Here is a 19,781-nt window from a genome sequence, read left to right on the forward strand (position 1 = left end):
GGCATGTGGGATCCTCCCGGACCGGGGCACGAACCCGTGTCCCCTGCATCGGCAGGCGGACTCCCAACCACTGCGCCACCAGGGAAGCCCCTAAAAACTTCTTTAAATTTTGAATTCTCTGCATAACGCCCTCCCTAATCACAAAGAAGTGGGGTTATTACAATTCCATCCATGCCCCAGGCTCCTCTTTGCGTTTCTTTCCCTTTTCCTGGGTGCGAGCCTGGCCCTGGCAAGAGGTTAATCTGGCAGGGATTGTCCTGATCGTTTATACGTGCTCTTATTTCCGTCCCCGCTAAGCCTGTGCTCCCTGACGGCCCCAGCCTCTGAGCAGCCTCAGTGCCCCACGTGTTTCTTGCTCCAAATTCACTCACTCCTCCTTAGAAGTCCCTTTCCTTTGACTCTCTCCCCACCCACTGGCCACTTCCCTGCTTGCACTTACCTCTGCCTCCAGCCTAGATTCCGTGGCCCATCCCCTTAATCACTCTCCGACCAATACCCTAAACGCCTCTGCCCCCTGTCCTTCTGATTGCACCCAGCCACCCCCCGGCTCTGCGTGAATCCAGCCATCTGCCGGCCGCCCACGGCACCCGGGCAGGCCGGGCCTCCACCCTTCCCTGGGCCCACCGTGCTGCCCACCATGCTACTCACTGTGCTCCTACCCTGCACAGAAGCTCTTGCGGCCCTCTTCTGCTCTCCTCCGACCTCACCCGCGCCCCTGCCTAACTCTCTGAGCTGACTTGCTCCTGCCACACAGAGCAGCAGGAAGCCATCAGGTGCGAGCTCCCTCACCCTCCCACCAAAATATCCGTAAGCCTGCAGGCAGCCATCCCACAATCTCCCCCTCCTTTGCTGTCCCCAGGGAAGCAGTGTCATTCCTCCAGTACAAGGTCAACCCTCCCCTCCACTGGGGGTCCCAGCCCCTCTGCTCTATCAGGAACCTTCTGTTAATCATTATTCCCCTATCTCCTCCGCCTCTAACTGTCCCTTCTTTACTGGTTCATTCCCATCAACTTCGAAATGTACTTAATTGTCTCATCTAAACACGAAACAAAGTCACCCCTCATCGCCTGGTTCTCCCCCAGAGCACAACCTGTTTCTCTCGTCTTCCTTTTATAGCCCCGGTTCTTGAAAAACCCACCTGTACTTTGGGGTTTATTTCCTCACCCCCATTCACTTTTCAACCCACTCCAAACCCGTACCCCTCCCCTGCAAATGCTCTCACTAAAGCAGCCAGCGAATGACTTCCAGGTCCCAAACTCTGGGGATGCTTTCCAGTCCGTATCTTCGTTGACCTTGATTCTGTGACATTACACTTGCCTTGTTTACCTCCTACCTCCCTGGCTGTTCCTTCCAGGTCTCCTTTGCCGGCTGGTTCCATGACCCCATCGCATCCCTTAAGGCTTGGACTTCTGCATCCTATACTAGAACCTCAGCATTTTTCACTCTTCACACACTCGCTAGGTGATTACTGTCCTGATGCTGGTGACTCCATGCTGGTATCTCTCCCCCACATCCAAGTGCTGAATAGCTGTCACCCCCCAGATGTCTCCCAGGCACCTCAAAAGCAGCATACCTGGAACTGGACTCATCATCTCACCCCCTAAACCTGCTCCTCAGGACAGGACTCCACCTCGTCTCATTGTTCAAACCCCAGACCCAGGAGGCTTCCTCTTCTTCACTTCCTATGAATAAATCACTAGGTCCTATGGATTTTGTCTCTTTAAAAAGTCTGTCTCAATCTCTGCACGTTTCTCCATTTCCACTGATACCGCATGGTTCCCTCCCTCCGTCCATTTCATTCTCTCAAGGCAAGCCAGAGAGGGACTGTTGAAAATTCAGGTCAGCTGAGGCTATTCCCTTGCTGAAAACTTATCAGTCACCTCACTTGACACCTCACTCTTATGAGGATGGGCATCCACAGATGGGCTGGAGACTGGGCAACCCTCCTCCCACCTTCACTTGGTTAACATTAACCCGTCCCCCAAGTCTCCTGGATGACTCTTCCTCAACCCCAGACTAGGTAAACTCCCCACTGTACGCTGGCCCAGCATCCTTAGTTCCTCTTTCATGGCATTTATCACTTCTGTCATTGCTTGTTCAGGGTCTTTCTCCCCACGTTTCTTCCCTCCCCCACCATGCCCCCAGATTGGAGAAGCTCATTTGGCGACAGAAGCTGACTTGGGCTGCCAGGAAGCTATTTATGATCCTTATTTGGCCCGCTTTGTACACCTGCCACATTAATAGATACTCAGTACATGTTTATTAAAGTGAAAATTGCACTCTGATGTCTCAGCTAGGTATCAGTAGAAAAACAATTATGTTAAACTAATCATTCAAGATATGCTTGCCATTTCAAAAAGAATTTATTGCTTAGAGGGAAAAAAAATTCTAATTGACTGAATTTAGTGGAAACAAACCAAGGGGAGTAAAGGAATTCGGGCCACGTGATGAAAGACCTTGGGAGCAGGAGGTCTTTGTGTTGGTTCTCCCTGGGAAGGGGCAGAACAGGGAGTGATGCTCTGTGTCTAGGCTGAGGGTGCTCAGGGCTCCCTGTGGGGCTGCAGCAACTAGACACGACCAGGCAGTAGGGCTGGAAGCAGTACCTCGAGGGGCTAAGCATTCCTGGAGACCCCAGATTCTCTGTGTGGCCGCCCAACAGGGACTCTGGTTAATCAGTGAAATTGATGCCAGTGGTGGGAAACTCAGTGCCTTTGTGTTTTTAGTATAAAAGTTTATAACTAAATCGAGTTCTTTTCATTTTCCATTAAAATTGACAGCTCTGACCAGTAAAGACTGGTTTTTTTTTGCCAAATGGCATCATTCAGGAACCCCATTGAACCTACCATGAGGTGTGACCCACCAACTCACAATGAATTTCTCATTAGTTCCTTTTGGAAGGGGAATAAAGGGTTTGATATGTTTGTCTCTTTTTCCAAATATGTCTTAGGACCTTAAAACTGTAAATACTGATTTACAGCAAAAAGATGTCAAACATGATTATTTGTGACCTTCATTTATCCTACTTAGTATGAATGTCCATGTGTTTGTCTGCAGAAGCGTTAATGTGTGTGATTATGGGATGCTGCTAGGGGAGTGTTAGTAATATCTGGCACAGGTGCTGTAATAACATGCAAAAGTCTAAATTGAGCAATTCTAAATTCTGAACTCATCTGCCCCAAGGTTGTCAGATAAGGGATAATGGACCCTGCATCTCAATGCAAAATATGTATTTAGGGCAAAGTTGAGAATTAATGATAGAGGGTATAAATTCATAGTCACATAATTTTTTTTACTTAGTTTTTTTGACAAGTAAAAATTGTATATATTTAACACACAGTTTTCTTGATAATTTAAATTTGTTGGCCATCTTCTTGTTTCTCTGATTAGATGGTCTTGGTTTTCCTTCACAATGTGACTGAACAAGAGCTTTTTACCAAGAAGAGGAGTACTGTCATCCTGTCATTTGCTTCTTATTTGCAGGTGCTTAATTATTGTATCATCTTTAATTCTTTGCCAGAATCTTTTTTTTTTTTTTTTTTTTTTTGCGGTACGCGGGCCTCTCACTGTTGTGGCCTCTCCCGTGGTGGAGCACAGGCTCTGGACGCGCAGGCTCAGTGGCCATGGCTCACGGGCCCAGCCGCTCCGCGGCATGTGGGATATTCCCAGACCGGGGCACGAACCCATGTCCCCTGCATCTGCAGGCGGACTCTCAACCACTGCGCCACCAGGGAAGCCCTGCCAGAATCTTTATAAGCCATTTGTCCACCTAATTCACCTAAAACTAGAGAATATAATTTAATATAAACAGGCCCTTATACTGTATGTGAATTTCTGACATAATATTTATATAGTGATTACTTTGCACCAAGAACTGCTCTCAGTGCTTTATGAATATTAACCCATTTAATCCTTATAATAACCCTATGAGTTAGGCTTATTGTATTGTCAGTTTGAGAGGTGAAGAAATGAGGCACAGAAAAAGGGTAAGTAATTTTTCCAAGGTTGGTGGCTTACCCACTACTGGTGGTTAGACTGGCTTGAGCATTTGCTATTCCCACTCTTCCATGCTGGCTCCCATATAATCATCTATCAATCTAGATATTAAACAATATGAAACTTTTAGATCAAAAAGCTCCAGTATTTTCCTCCTCATCTCATGGGTTTACCTTGTGCTTCCCACCCCTCCTGAAAGACATGTAACCCACTTTGGAGCCCGCTGGCCCAGGCATAAGCATGGTTGGTCTAATATGAATGAGCCTGTGCGGGGCACAGAAAACCTGGACTGCTTATCCAGGTGCCTTTGTTCCCACTGTGGCTTTTGGCTACTTACTCATGTCTATAGAATTTTCTTTCTTTTTTTGTATATTTTATAATAACTTTATTTTTTTAATAGAATTTTCTTCTAAGGACGTTTTGTTTAGTTACTTTAGTCTCTTGAGTGAAATATCTTGCAGGTGTGAATATTTCATACTCTGTATTCCTTCAAATATTCTTGGGAGTGGAAACAAATCTCCCTTTTCTTGTTGCAGACACATTTTGCTCATTCAGAATTAATATCCTCTAGAGTGGCCTGAAAGGCATTTATCCTGGTCAAACAGGTTTGTTAACGCAGTGGGAGGGCATGTATGGACATCTAAACAGGACAAAACAAAACAGCCTTTCATTCATGAAGTAAGGCTACTGTTTAGAATAATGTCATCTTATTCTTCATTTGTAACATGTGAACTATAGCTGGCCAATGAGTTCCTGTTTTGCCAAGTATTTTCCTCCGTGTTATTAACAGAAATCTTCAGGGAACAAATAGAGGTATTTAAGGCATTTTAAAAATTTTGGCTGATTAAGTCTGTTTATTGCTTTATTTGAGTGATTTCCCTTGTTTTCTGTTCGATTAATTTGGTTTAGCAGTAAAAGAACCTAAAACTTAGTTTAAATGTTTATTTTTTAAATTGTTGATGATCCTGCCAGCCATAATTTTACTTTCAAAGGAAAAAAACACATTTCAAAGTGAGATTTTTGACATTAAGATTCATGCTTTCATCAAAACTTTGATTTTTTTTGTTTCCTGGTGCCCACTAATGGAATTTTTGTTTTTAGTTTGACAAATGACTTTATGTATTTAAATAATGTCTACGTAAAGTAAAAGAAGAGTTAAGAAAGAATAAAAAAAGGATTCTCAGCTTCTGTAATTCGACCTCTTGTGGTCTTAAATATGAGCACAAGAGAAGGATAAACTACGTATTGACTTTTCAATTTAGATTTCACAGTGGTGGAATTACCAGTAGATTTTTCAAAAACGAAATCACAATACTTTAGCTCAGAGAGACTTACTATGAGATTCCCAAAGCTTTGCAAGCACGGGGAGCTCAGTGTCTGAACAGCTCTGACGCTTGAGGACAAAGCTGCCTTGTTGTTCTGCCATTTGAGGAGCCACAAAGTGATCTGGGAGGCACAGAACCAACATTGTGTTCAGCTGGACCTCTGGGTGGAACATAATTACCACACCTCAGCTGATGTTGGTCCAGGACACTGGTTTGTAATGCTCCCACCCTTGTGACAATCCGAGACTTTTAATTGCTCTAAAGAAGTCATGTGCCACGACTCATTCCAAAGATTGCACCACTTGGCTCACCTGAGAATGTAACTGCCCTGCACATTTTCCGTATGTTTTTGTAGTGCTTTGTATACACCCTTGACTGCATTGTGAGTTTTTGTCCATAACGATGAAGAGAGACTTTTAGGCAGAGGATATCTTGTGCCTGGTGTGGGCATGACCTGATAGGTCTTGGGATTGGATGGGTGCTCACAGAGAAGGGACTTAGGATAATTATTTGTAGGGAATTATTCAATTATTCTCTCTGGCAGTGATTACTTATATGCTTGGAAGAGATGTTTGCATTTGTCAATCAATAATGACTGTTCTGGGAATGTTTTGTAGTATGTATTTTGAAGCTCTGGTGTTAGTCGCATCCCTATTTATGGTTGTTAAGGCTGCTGGCTGAATTGACCCTTTGGTCATTATGTAACATCCCTCTTTATCTCTGGTAATACTCCTTGTTCTGCAGTCTGCTTTGTCTGATATTAACAAAGCCACTCTAGTTTTCTTTTGATTAATGTTTACAAGGTATAACTTCTCCCACCTTTTTCCTTTTACCTATTTATGTATTTATATTTAAAGCGAGTTTCTTCTAAACAGCATATAGTGGGGTCATGCTTTTTTATCCAGTCTCACAAACACTGTCTTCTAATTGGTGGTTAGATTATTTATGTTTAGTGTAATCATTGTATGGTTAGATTAGGATCTACCATCTTGGTAGTTGTATATTTTTTCCATCTGTTCTTTGTTTCTTTTTCCTCTTTTCATCTGCCTTCCTTTGGATTAGTTGACTCTTTTTTATGAATTACTTTAACCACACTATTGGTTTATTATTTATACCTTAAAATATTTATGAGTGGTTGTCCTAGAGCTTACAGCGTACATTTTTAATTACTCTCAGTCTACCTTCAGATAATATCTTGCTTCATGTATAGTGTAAGGACCTTATAACAGTACAATTCCAATTCGTTTCTCCCATTCTTTGAATGATTGTTATACATTTTAGTTTATATATGGTATAAACACATAATACATTGCTACTGTTTTTTGTTGTTTTTTTTTGTGGTATGCGGGCCTCTCACTGCTGTGGCCTCCCCTGCTGCGGAGCACAGGCTCCGGATGTGCAGGTCCCGGACGCGCAGGCCCAGTGGCCATGGCCCATGGGCCCAGCCGCTCCACGGCATGCGGGATCCTCCCAGACTGGGGCATGAACCCACGTCCCCTGCATTGGCAGGCGGACCCCCAACCACTGCGCCACCAGGGAAGCCCCATTGCTACTGTTTTGCTTTAGATCATCAATTATATTTTAGAGCATTTAAAAATAAGAAGTAAATTTTATCTTTACCTCTATAAATGCTAATTCTAGCACACTTCATTCCTTTATATTGATGCAGGTTTGCCTGGTATCACATTCCTTCTGCTTGAAGAATTTTCTTGGAACATTTTTTATAGTGAAGGTCTGTTGGTAGAATTAATTAATTCTATTAATTTTCATTCATCTGAAAAAGTCTTTATTTTTCCTTCATTTTTGAAAGATACTTTCACTGGATATGGAATTTGGGGTTGGTGATTTTTTTCTCCAGTACTCTAGAGATGTCACTCCATTATCTCTGGCTTGCATGATGAGAAGTGTGCTATAATTCAGATTTTTATTCTTCTGTATGTGATGTAATTCCACCTTGCCCCCTCTCTCCCTCCACAGCCTTCAAAGTTTTCTATTTGTTTTTAGTTTTTAGCAGTTTGTAGTGTAACTTTTTTGTTTGTTTGCTTTTTTGTGTTTATACTGAGTCATGTTTTCTGAGTATCTTGGATGTAGTTTGGTGTCTTTCATTAATTTTGGAGAATTCTTGGACATTAGTCTCTTTTTCTTCTGGGATTCTAGTCATATGTATGACAGACTATTTGATATTGTCCCACAACTCTTGGGTATTCTGTTTTATTCACTCTTTTTTTTTCTCTCTCTTTGTGTCTGAGTTTGAGTGATTTCTGTCGATATATATTCAGTTTCACTGTTTCTTTCCTCAGCTGTGTTGAGTCTGTTGATGAGCCCCTAGAAGGCATTCTTCATCTCTGTTGCCATGCTGTTAATTTCTAGCATTCCGATGAACTCTTTTTAGTTTACAGTTCTCTGATGAAAATTTCCATCTGTTCATGCATCTTATTCACATTTTCCACGAAAACTTTAACATATTAATCATAGTTAATATCTCTCTCTGATAATTCCAATATCTGGGTCACATCTGAGTCTGGTTATCTTAATTACTTGGATATTTTATTGTTTTTTTCTTGTTTCTTTGTATTTCTCATAATTTTTGGTTGAAAGTTGGACATTTTCTTAGAACAGTAGACACTGATAAATAGCATTTATGCCTGGAAATTGGCATACCCTATTTATGCTAGGACTTTAGTGTGGAGATTGGGTCAATATAATAAGGAATTGAGCTGTGTTTGAGTTTTTGCTGTTGCTATGGCTATCCTCAGTGCACGATCGAGTTCAAAATTTTCTAATGTTGCTTTGTGTTTAGGGTAGGAATTGGGTTGCCAGAGGGTTTTCTCCATACTTCTGTTGCACCCTCAACTTTAGGCTTGAGCCTGCACAGCAGAAAGGCTTCTCCTTGTCACTCTTGCCTCTCCCCCAGCAGTAGACCCTTGTTCTTTGATACTTGGTAATTGCTAGCCTGGAGCAGGGTGGGTGTTAGGTGATGGGAGTGGAAGAACATCTTCTTGTTCTGGTTCAGCCTTAGTCTTAGGCAAGTGCTCTGCCTCTGAGTCTCAAGGATGGGGCTTTGTAATGACCCTGCCCCTTGCCGGTGGTAGAAGCTGTCTATAAGTGTGGGCCCAGGGTCTTTCCTCCCCCTCTCTAGGGGTGAAAGATTTTCTTCTTTTTCCATTCCTCGGCAGCACTAGGTTTCAGCTGCTGCTCTTAGAGTGTCAGGGTTTTCTGCCCTGTCCGCAGTGGTTGGGCTTTTGTTGATGGAGCAGATGGGGAGGAGGGTCTGGGTGAGGTTTGTGTCTTTTCCACAAAGCTTCTCCTCCCCTCCTTGGCCTCCACCATGAGGGAGGCTCTCCCTGGTCTTCTGCCTGCCCTCGGTCCTCCTTGTGAAGATCTGGTGAGATCCGTGGAGAAGAGCCTGCAAGTGGGTACAAATTCCCAGTTGGGTAGTGCGGCTCCCAGGGGTTCTGTATTCTCATGCAAGCCCACACCAGGCTTCTGGTGGTTCATTATATTTTTAGATGATTTCTCTCCAGCTTGTATGAGGCCTGGCATCTGCCCCAGCAAGCAGTGTTTGCATCCTGGCTTTCCTTGGAGGAGTCTGTCTTTCCTTCCAATTCAGGCCATTTGGTTGTCCTGTGACCTTAGCTCTCAGAAGAGCTCTAGGAAGGTTGATATTTTGTAGGTTATACAGCTTTCCTTTGTTGTAGGGGGAGCAGCAACATTCCAGCTTTCCACTTCTGTGGGAATGTGCTTCTTTACTGACTTTTCAAAGCCTGAGATTTGAGTTTTGCTGCTTCCTTTGGGTGCAGTTAAATTCTGATTCTCAAGTGAGCTAGCATTAAAAGCCTGGCCGATGTCCTTGCAGAAACTTGGGGACTGTGGCAGCCGTGGAGCCAGTGTAGTGCCACGTGTGGGGACGGTGTCAGAGAGCGTCGCCGCCTGTGCCTGCCCTCCTCCCCCTCCCGACCTGGCTGCCCTGGAATGTCCTCGGAGAGCTCCCCATGTTCCCTGGAGGACTGTACGGGTAGGTATCCGTCCTCCTTCGCAAGCCTCTTCCCAGAGGGACTGTCGAACCCAGCCCTGCCTGACAGTCGCCAGTCTGAGTTCAGGAGTGGCCTCGACGCTCTGTCGCTGCTGCTGCTGGCTGTACAGACTCTGTGCCCTTCAGTGTGTCTGCGACTGGGGGTGTCTTGCCAGGGAGATGACAGGGGACTTAACACCGTCGAAGATGGGGAAATGACAAGGACATGGGTGTAAATGAAAGATTCAGACGTACGAAATCATGTTTAGAAATACAAAACATGGGAGGGATGATGATTTCTTCCCGATATTTGTTGTTTTTGTTTCTCCCTCCTACTCCCTCCCAGAAATTGTGGGAAAACATTAAAAAAAGAGTTTTTCACCTCCTCATCTCCGAGAAACCCCAGGGAACCAAAATGGGGCAAGGCACCCTATCTTATCCCCTGAAGGGCTCTGTGTTTATTCCTCCCCCCCCTCCCCCTGCCCAGGAGGAGAAGGTGGGGAAGTTCATCTTGCCATCACCTGGGAGCTGGCCCCTCCTTCATCCTCTGAGCATCTTGAAATGACCCCCACTGGTAGGTGCTCAGTGAGTATTTGATGTGGGTGGTCTATGGTGTGGTGCTCAGGTCACTCAGTTGGGTTTGCTGCAGCTTACGGAGCTGAATCCCATTCATTTGCCACAGGTTACAGTAAAAAAAAGGATCCTTGCTGTTCCCACACACCATCGCCCCCTCTGAGACACAGCCAGCTCCCCATTTAGCCTTTGCTGTGGTCCTGACCCTTAGGTGAAGTCCTTCTGTCCAGTCCCGACTCCTTCCACTCTCCAATTCCAGGTTGAAGACCATCCCTGTTTCCTTGTCCCTTTGGGATCTGGAGAAGTGTTTTTCTGTGTTTGGTCTCAGAGCACCTTGTAGCCAAGACCACTGGCACCTAGTAACACCTTGACTAGCATCCCCACCTGTGACCTTACAAAATTCTTGCTGTCTCCTCTTTCCAGCCAGTGCTGTAGGCCTTGTTCCCTTTATTCCAGCATCCTGAGGACATTCTCTCTCTGTGATTTTCCTATTACAACCTCAGACCCAGGCTCTTCTCCCAGCCCCCAGCCTACTGTCTTCTTTCATCAGCCCTGAGCCCCACCCTGAATCTGTTCTTTCTCCAGTTATATCTCACACTGTCTTCTGAGGTTCTCTTCTCTGTCTGTCCCTTTCTTTACAAGTCCCCTTACTCTCCACAGCTCTTTCCTTGTGTATAACTTCTTCCTCTCCATTCTGGGATGGCGTGTTGTATTAAGATATTTCATCTAGAGTTCTGTAATGCTCAAATGAATTAAAAATCAACTGCCCCTGGCTTCTACTGCACTTTTAGAAGGGACAACAGTATCAACCATTTATTACATTATCTCACTCAAAGCTCACAATAACTCTACAAGGCAAGGATTCTTTTTTTTTTTTTTTCTTTCGGTACGCGGGCTTCTCACTGTTGTGGCCTCTCCCGTTGCGGAGCACAGGCTCTGGACGAGCAGGCTCAGTGGCCATGGCTCACGGGCCCAGCCGCTCTGCGGCATGTGGGATCTTCCCGGACCGGGGCACGAACCCGTGTCTCCTGCATCGGCAGGCGGACTCTCAACCACTGCACCACCAGGGAAGCCCATGGCAAGGATTCTTATGCTGAGCTCCGATCTTGACAGCTTGCTGCTGCCTGGCATTTTTTCTAAGTGCCTTGCAGGTATGAAGTCAGTACATCGTTATCTACACATACAGGTGAGGACTTCGCAGCAGAGAGAGAGGGTGAGTCACCTGCCCAAGACCATAAAGCTAGAAAGCAGGGAACTAGATCTGACCTCATGCTAAGCCACCTGTCGTGAATACTTTGCCTCTATGTACAGGCCAGTCTAGCTTTCTACAACCATCCTGGAATTAGCAACCAGTTTTTGAGGCTGTGTGGTATTATTTCACGTTCTGGCATCTTAATCTCTTTAATCCTGGGTGGGAACTGGAAATTTGTACATTATAAATTAGCAGAGAGGGGAAGTGCTACAGGCACCCCTACTTCTACTATAAGTGGTCCTCAGAAAAAAATAAATGCTTGTGTGGATAAAAATGATCATTTCTTCTAACTGTTCTCTTTTTCCGGTTCAGCCTGTTTTCCACTCCTTGGAAATGTTAAGATCTCTTTGCAGGCTGCTTAGCGTCAGGAAGTCTCCTTCACTTCAGGGAAAAGAGGGAAGACAAGATGAGGCAGAGATGGGTGAGGTCAGCAGCTTTGGGGCTTTTCTCCAGCTGCGGTTTTGAAGGGTTCCAGAGAGTCAAGTGTAACAGCTGAGAGGTCCACGTGTACATTTGCAATGCTGCTACCCACTGACGGGGCAGCCACTGCAGACGAAGACATGATCAGTCAGGGAACGAGTCTTTCATCATTCAACTATTTTCACTTGGTTGAGAGTCTAGAGTTTTGCTTGGCTTTGAAAGGATGTTTTTACGCCAAGGTCTGAGTGAAGTAGTTCTACGTTCATTTGGTCTATCTTGTTCACCACGAAGATGGGAGGATCCAGTTGCCATTGCGCCCACGTTCCATCTGATGGGGTGTTGGTCATTTTGCTATCACCTTTTCAATAATGAATCTATTCATGAATATAACATTAATTGAGTACCAACTCTATGCCAGTTATTGACTGGGGTTGGGAGTATAGAGATAAGCCATGTCTCTGGAAGGGGCTTATGATACAGCAGCTCAGCAAACACCAAAGCAGGCATAGCATACAGTGCAGTAGAAAGATATCCACAGCTTGCTATGGAAGCTTGTGACAGTCCATGCTGGGAACACCTCTGTTCCTGGAGGAGGTGATATTTGAGCTGAAGATTGAGAGCTGAATAGGCATCACCTGGTGAACTAGGTGAGAAAGGGAATTTTAGCAAATGGAGCAATGGATGAAAGCTTGGAAGACGATGACGTATTATGAAACCCAGGGAACCTGGCAAGAGTTTGATGTGGCAGCAGGATAGAGTGTCAGGAGGGAGTGAGGGAAGTGAGGCTGGACAGGGGACTTCCCTGGCGGTCCAGTGGTTAGGACTCTGCACTCTCACTGCCGAGGGCCCAGGTTCAATCCCTCGTCGGGGAACTAAGATCCCACAAGCCGCACAGCATGGCCAAAAGAAAAAAAAAAGGCACAAAATGAGACTGAACAGGTAGGCAGGGGCCAGATCCCGAGGGCCCTTGAAGACTGGACATGTGTTGTGGAGGGATCTCTTGCCTGTCGCGTGGAGTACAAATCAGAAGGGCCAGGAGTGGCAGCAGTGAGGGCTGTTGAGAGGTTTTCAGTGACCCGGGGGAAAAGGGAGCACTGGCAGTGGGGATGCAGAGGAGAGAAGGATTCAGCGACTCTGGATGTGGCGAGTGTGGAGAGGGGAGTGTCGCGGGTGGGACCTAGGATTTTAGCACTGGCAGCTGCAGGACACAGCACCATTCCCGTGAGATCAGATGTATCAGAGGAGGTGCAGGTTCCGCGGGAAGATGATGAGTCCTGGACGTGTGGAGGTGGAAGTGTCGGTGGGACGTCGATGGAGAGAGCAGAGCTAGTGGAACCAGGATGGGATCTAGCTCTCCTGGCTCCAAAGTGCATGTTCTTCTCTCCGAATTAGAGAATTGTTGAAACCAAGAAGAGAGACAATCACAGGAAGGGTCGGACAGTAGCCGATGCTGCAAAGCTCAAGGAATAGCAGGACGGAACTCCTTTGCATTTGACTATTAGATGGTTAATGACCTCGATAGGAGCTGCTTCACTGGAAGCCTGGGGGCAGGTTGCAGGAGCCAGAGGTGACGAGGAGTCAGCACATGTGGACCCTTCTTTCTGTACGTTCCGCTGGGAAGACAAGGAGCGAGATATGGCTGTGGCGTTAGTGAGAGGGTTCTAGAAAGATCTTTGTAAAATGCAAAGAGCTTGAACATGTTTCTGTGGAGCTGCACGGAGGAGAAGCTGGAGATAACAGGTACAGAGGGATGATCCCCCTGGAGAAGGGTGGCCTAGAGAGCACCTGGTGGACTCGTCTTTATGGGAAGACACTTCTCCCACTAATTCCCTAGAGAAAGAGGGAACTGGAGATGTGGCTGCTGCTGAGTTTATGGGGGAGGAGAGGATGGCAGAAGAAGCTGGGGTGTACTTGCTTGATAGCTTCTAACGTTTGTGATCTAGCAGACGGCTGAGGAAGAGGATTAGTGGTAAAACTTTGAAGCACTGTTGTAGGGGATGGAAGAGAGAGTTGCTTAGGAACCCGCAGAAGGATTTGTGGGCAGTCAAGTTTGGGCGCCATCAGTACGCAAAGGTTCTGGCCTGCATGGGTGCATTATTTTCTCCACCAGGGCTCAGGGGCCTGGGTGCAGCAGCGGATAATCCACGTGTCTGGATTTTTCTAGGAACAGACTTTTGCTTCTGAGCAGGGGAAGGGATACAGCTCAGTGTCAGAGGTCAGAGAGTTGAGATGATTGGCAGTAGAAGGATTGAAGTGATGGATCCTGGGTGTAGGGAGAGAAGTGAGGGCAGAAGGTGGCTGGCGGATGGAGAGAAAATGGAGGGGTTGGAGAATCAGATGTTGCAGCGAGGTTGAGTAACCGTTGTATGAATAATGAGTGAGCGAGAGGGGAGGATACAGCCGGAAAGTGGGCTGTGAAGCTTTAAGGTTTCAGAACAGGAGCAGCTGCAGACAATGGGAAGGTATGGCAGCTTGGAAGGACAATGAATGGTCCCAGCTGTGGGATGGTGAGGAAGACTGGACCCAGGTGCTAGTAAATGATGGCTGCCCTGAGGTGGGGAGATGATAAGAGTTGAGGGGTAGAGGGTAGAGGGTGGTCTGGGTGGATGGCGTGGGCATCAGAAGATTAGAACTTCTACACAGAGGTAAAAAGTTGGCTGAGATGGCAGCCAGGAATGAGGAGGCTGCGGAACACGCCCTGCTTCTGGTCCTGCTTCTGATAAAGCTTCACCCAAGAGTGAGCCGGGGAGGCTGTGCCCTGAGGGATGGCCTGTCCTCAGTCAGGCAAGGAGACGCACAGTGTTTTGTGGAAAGTTTCTGCATCGCGAGGAGTTTGGTTATAGGTGTCCTATAGGGTGCGGTGGAAAGGGGAAAGGGGAGCAGTGGGAGGATGGAGATGCGGCACAGAACTGGTGAGGATAAGACTATGGGAGGAAGAGATAGAGGACATGTGACTGGAAGGGCTTGAATGGCGAACAGTGACCAAGGAGGAAAGAGAGGTGAGGCCTGGTGGCGTTGGGCGGTCTCGGGTTCCCGGGTACTACAGGCTGAGGCCCCAGGTGGTGTCTGAGTCTTGGTGAAACATTTTGATGACTGTGAGACACACCAGTTTGAGAGAGCAGGGAAGAAGAAGGAAAATCAATGCCACATAGAAGGTAGGAAGGGGAGTGAACAGCTGAGAAAACAAGAGTGAGAGAGCAGAGGCTTCAACACTTAGGAAAGGCAGTTCCTGGACACTGGGAGGGAAAAGTGAGCTGTAGTATATTGCTGGAAGACTTATTTTCACCTATTAATTTCTCTTGAGATGTGCAAATTGAGCTACAACCTGCCTAAACTGTTTTGCATCCCAAGTGTTACACTTGGCAGAAATTTTCAGAGGTGCATCTCAAAGGTACATTTAATTATAGATATCCCATGTTTACCTTAAGTGAAAAACCTTGATTTTTACCTTGAAACGTTCCTCATGAGGCTTCTTTGTAGAAAATTGGGGACAAGTGTCAGCAAGAGCCAGTGAGCCACCTTGACTGTGGCTCATCTGCTCACCTCGCTTCTACCAGTGTCTGTTTTTCAGCTTGGCTTAAAAGCCTGCCTGCAGAAATATATATAAGACCAGAAATCCCAGTCCTTGTTTATTTTCCTTCCTTCTTTAATTGCTACATAATTAGAGCGAGCCACTCAGAGACCTTAGACCCAGGCGGAGAAAACGATACTAGAGAATGCATTCGTTCTTCCTTTTTTTTTTTTTTTTTTTTTGTAGCTTTCCAGCCATCCAGTCCGTCTCCTTTCCAGCCCCAGACTCCCGTGAAGTCCAACAACATCGTGACGGTCACTGGGATATCCCTGTGCTTGTTCATCATCGTGGCCACTGTGCTCATCACGCTGTGGCGGAAGCTGGGCCGCGCCCCCAAGTGCAGCACCCCAGTCCACCACAACTCCCTGCACGCGCCCGGCTGCCGGAAGAACTCAGACGAGGAGAACATCTGCGAGCTGAGCGAGCCCCGTGGCAGCTTCTCAGATGCTGGCGACGGGCCGGCGGGGAGCCCCGCGGGCCAGGGCATCCCTCTGACCTACCGGCGGAGCGTGCCGGCGCCCCCCGATGACGAGACCTCGGGCAGCGAGAGCTTCCAGTCCAACGCCCAGAAGATCATCCCACCCCTGTTCAGCTACCGCCTGGCCCAGCAGCAGTTGAAGGAGATGAAGAAGAAAGGCCTGACGGAGACCACCAAGGTGTACCACGTGTCCCAGAGCCCCCTGACGGACACCGCCATCGACGCCGCCGTCACCGCACCCCCGGGAGGCTCCGAGAGCCCCGAAGAAGCCGCGGCCGGCAAGTTCCGCCTCAAATCCCCGTTCCTGGAGCAGCCGCCCGCGGTCGGCGCCGGGGACAGGCCCCCGTCCCGGCTGGACCACCCGCTCTCGCCGGCCAGCTGCGCCGTCAGCCCCAGCCAGAGCCTCCTCCGCAAGTCGCAGATGAGGAGCCACCCCCGGGGGTCCCATTTCCGGAGGACGGCAAGTTTCCACGAGGCCAGGCAGGCCCGACCGTTCCGGGAGCGGAGCCTGTCCACCCTGACCCCCCGGCAAGCCCCCGCCTACAGCTCCAGGAGCCGGACGTGGGACCAGGCGGGAGAGCGAGTCCGGCCCCCGAGTCGAGGCGCTGCCCTGTTTCCGGAGAAACGGGACCACTGTCCAGGGGCAGGTGGAAGCAGTGGCCCGTTAAGCCCTTTCCCTAAACCCCACACCCTGGGGCAGCCCTCGAGGAAACCAGACCTGGGGGATCGCCAGGCAGGGTTCGTGGCGGGAGGTGAGAGAACGGAGCCTCACCGGGCTCGGAGGGGACCGTCCCCCAGTCACAGGAATGTCTCAAGGAAGCGGCCTTCCTCCCCGGCCCCCAGAGATAGCTACCAGAGGGTCAGTCCTCTGAGCCCTTCTCAGTGTCGGAAGGACAAGTGTCAGAGCTTCCCCGCCCACCCGGAGTTCGCCTACTACGACAACACATCCTTCGGCCTCACTGAGGCGGAGCAGGGGATGCTGGACCTCCCGGGATATTTTGGGTCAAACGAAGAGGATGAAACCACGAGTACGCTGAGTGTGGAGAAGCTGGTCATCTAGACCGAGATCAGCCTGAGACTTCACACAACAGGGGTCCTTTGCCCACCTCAGGGTATCAGCTGCTCGCATTGTTTTGTGGACTGTTTTGTGTAACTATTTGTACAGCAGGACAGGATGTGGGGAGGTGGTAACTGACACCGGTGTCCGCATGTGTTTTAATTCATAAGGAAGAAGTTATTTATCCGGAGCTTTTCCCTTCGTTATCCTGTTTCTATTGGCTTATTACTGCTAACTCTGATAATAAAAATTTAAACGAGTGCAATAGGGCTTGGTCTCTCATGTGAATATGAAAAATGACAAGATGCAACTTGCCAGGTTCCAACTTGAAACAAACCTGAGAGTTGCAACAGGAAGAAGGGCTGGAACAAAGTAAGCTCTCCAATACAACCCCGAACTGTAATTTATTAAGTTTTAAATCCTTCAGAATTTGACTCCTGCGCGGGCAGTATTGAACAGGTTTTATATTTGACTGATTAAGTCAATTATGGCTATTCCTAGGTTACCTAGAATTGGTGATACCACAAGATATTCCAGAAGAACTTTCAGGCCAGAGTTGGGTGATATCTTACTGTTTTTTACGCAAGAAAGAGTGCTGGGGACTCGACACAAACTTTATGTGAGTTAGTTCTGCTTTGGAGAAAGAATATAAGAAGCTGATCGTTCAGGTAGTGAGTCCAATGAAGACCTGTCCATCATTGTTCTGAGCAAAAAGTAAACATTTTGGAAAGGAAGGTGTTGCCTCCCAGGAGAGCATCAGCTGGAACCCGGGCAGTGGGTGCCGCCTGGCATCAGGATGCTGGCTATGTGCTCCTGGACCAAGCTGCAGCCAGGACCCCAGGAGTGTCATTCTGAAACTGGTGTGTGTATTTTTTTATTTTAATAGAGGACGTTTACTCTTTCTTTGCTGGTCAAACAGAACACAGATGGGGAGTACACAGGGGAGGGGTGCCTTGTAAAGGGATGTATGTGGCGGTTTCTTGGGAAATAGTCCAAGGAGTCTTCTCAGCAACGGGACTTGGGCTGGTGTGTCATAAGCATCCAACACACCCAGTCCTTGGCCTTAAGTTGGGTTCCCCCCCATAGGCGGTCTGTGGAGAGTCTCACTTTTTTCCCAGCTCCTTTGCCGGAATCCACACTCCCAGTGTGATGGGGGGCTTGGTCCTAGAGAGGGGTCTGGAGAGCCCCCAGGAAACAGCCCAGGGTTGGTAAGAGGGCTCCTGTGCCCACTGCCCAAGGGGACGAGAACGCTGCGGGGTGCTAAAGGCTGCCCACCTCTCCTCTGCCCTCTTTCCTTCCCCCAGGCTGGGCAAGAGAAGAGGAGGGATGAGTAGGGTCCTCAGCCTCTACTGAGTCCCAGGGGCCTCAGGGTGGGGTGGAGGAAGGGTGGAGAGTGAGGGTCTTGGCCATCAACAGACACTGTAAACTTTGGTTTAAAACAATACCTTAAGTGGAGGCAGGGCTTCCAGCCTGGGGCCGGAAGTATCATAATATCATGTTATTTAGAAAGTGTGTGAATTAATCTCAAGTATATGGAAAACAGGTAGGCTGGATTATGATTTTACAGCTTAAGCTTTTGTAATTGGAAGAAAGAGGGAGGTAGAGAAAAGAAGTCTTTTTAAAGTATTTATTTATTGGCTGCGCCGGGTCTTCGTTGCCACGTGCAGGAACTTTAGTTGTGGCATGCGAACTCTTAGTTGTGGCATGTGGGATCTAGTTCCCTGACCAGGGATCGAACCTGGGCCCCCTGCATTGGGAGGGTGGAGTCTTAGCCACTGGCCCACCAGGGAAGTCCTGAGAAAAGAAGTCTTTTAGAAATTTAGAATCACTTAATGTTTTCTGATTCAATCTGCCTACCACATTTTACAGATAAAAAGAATTTGAGGCTTGGGAAGGAAACTAACTCCTGCCGGGTTGGACGGACATGGACTCATATTTTAATTCTAACTGCCATACTGTTTGCACTCTGCCCTCACAGCCTTTTTGAGTCTTCTCCCAACAGCAGAAACTTCCTGAGAAAGCTGGCCCTTTTTGCAGTGAGAGGGCATAGAGAGATGCCTTTACTAGCTTTTCCCAAAGGAAGGAAGCTTTGTGCCACCTGATGTGAGAACTGGTCTTGCAGCTTGCTTTATTTGGAAGTGAGGGCTACACAAAAGAACCTAGAGGTCAGGTTCCGTCATTGGAAGTCTGTCATCAGGTGTCATGTGGGCACTCTGCAATCTGGTATACTTCCCTTCAGACCTTGAACTTGACACCTTATCTGCATACACTTGAGTAGCTGCACTTTCTTTTTGTTCACCATGACCTCTCTTAGCTGCCACACCCACCCTGCCTTTTAGACTGTGTTTTCTTTCTTCCTTCTAGAATTTATCAGGATGTCAGCCTGCTGGCGAGGTTTCAGGGACCATTGGAGAGAGTGGAATTAGATGGGGAAAAAAATCACAAATAAAATAATGCAAATACTGTACTTTAAAATTTTTCTTTTATATTTGTTACATTACCACTTCATTTGTTCCATTATTATTGAAAACTAACATGTATTTCCTTTTGGAAATGCTTTAATAATAGCTATCCACCTTTCAGGAACTGGAGGAATTGATTATTCAAAGGTTTCTGACAACTGATGGAAAGAAGAGGAAATCAGATGTTTTAATCTCCCTTTTCTTTATTTGTCCTACTAGAAAGCTGTGTTCTCGTTCCAAATTCACAGGCTTGTGTGCCAACCTTTGACAGAAGGTATGCGTGCTTGGTCCAGACCTCACAATGAATTTCCAAAAAATTGTTTTTATCAGACTGAGACAAAAACAGCTATGGGGAAGGTGAAAATTAGAGAAAAACAGTATGAACAGAAAGATCTTCTGTTAAATTATGTTCTTCCCCAGTATATCACGCATTTAACTTAGTATCACAGTGAATTAATACCAGCATATAATATGTTCACCATCTGCCTAGCCCGGTTTTCTGTGGGTCGATCTCTACATTTCAAAGTTAAGCGAATTTGGCCTCTGTCTCTGAGAAAAATGAAAGTGGGTGCTTTGGCATTGTCTTTGGTGGTTAAGTGGTTAACTTCCTTAGAAATAATCTCCTGTTCCTCACGAGC

The 19,781-nt window shown here is 47.2% G+C and overlaps 1 protein-coding gene across 7 annotated transcripts in view; it reads left to right on the top strand.

Annotated features, from left to right (window-relative positions):
• The window catches only part of THSD1 (thrombospondin type 1 domain containing 1), a 30,948-nt gene extending 14,002 nt beyond the window's left edge, over positions 1-16,946 (top strand). For 6 of the 7 annotated variants that reach the window (XM_049700942.1, XM_033436940.2, XM_033436941.2 and 3 more), the window contains 2 exons: positions 9,175-9,333; positions 15,333-16,946. In XM_049700942.1, coding sequence (XP_049556899.1) covers positions 9,175-9,333; positions 15,333-16,684 — 1,511 coding nt within the window. In that variant the 3' untranslated portion in view covers positions 16,685-16,946. The remainder of the gene's footprint in view (positions 1-9,174; positions 9,334-15,332) is intronic. The other variant, XM_049700943.1, reaches the window with a different exon arrangement.
• Positions 16,947-19,781: the final 2,835 nt, after the last annotated feature.

Source organism: Orcinus orca, chromosome 18 (genome assembly GCF_937001465.1).
Source record: "Orcinus orca chromosome 18, mOrcOrc1.1, whole genome shotgun sequence".
Taxonomy (NCBI): Eukaryota; Metazoa; Chordata; class Mammalia; order Artiodactyla; family Delphinidae; genus Orcinus; species Orcinus orca.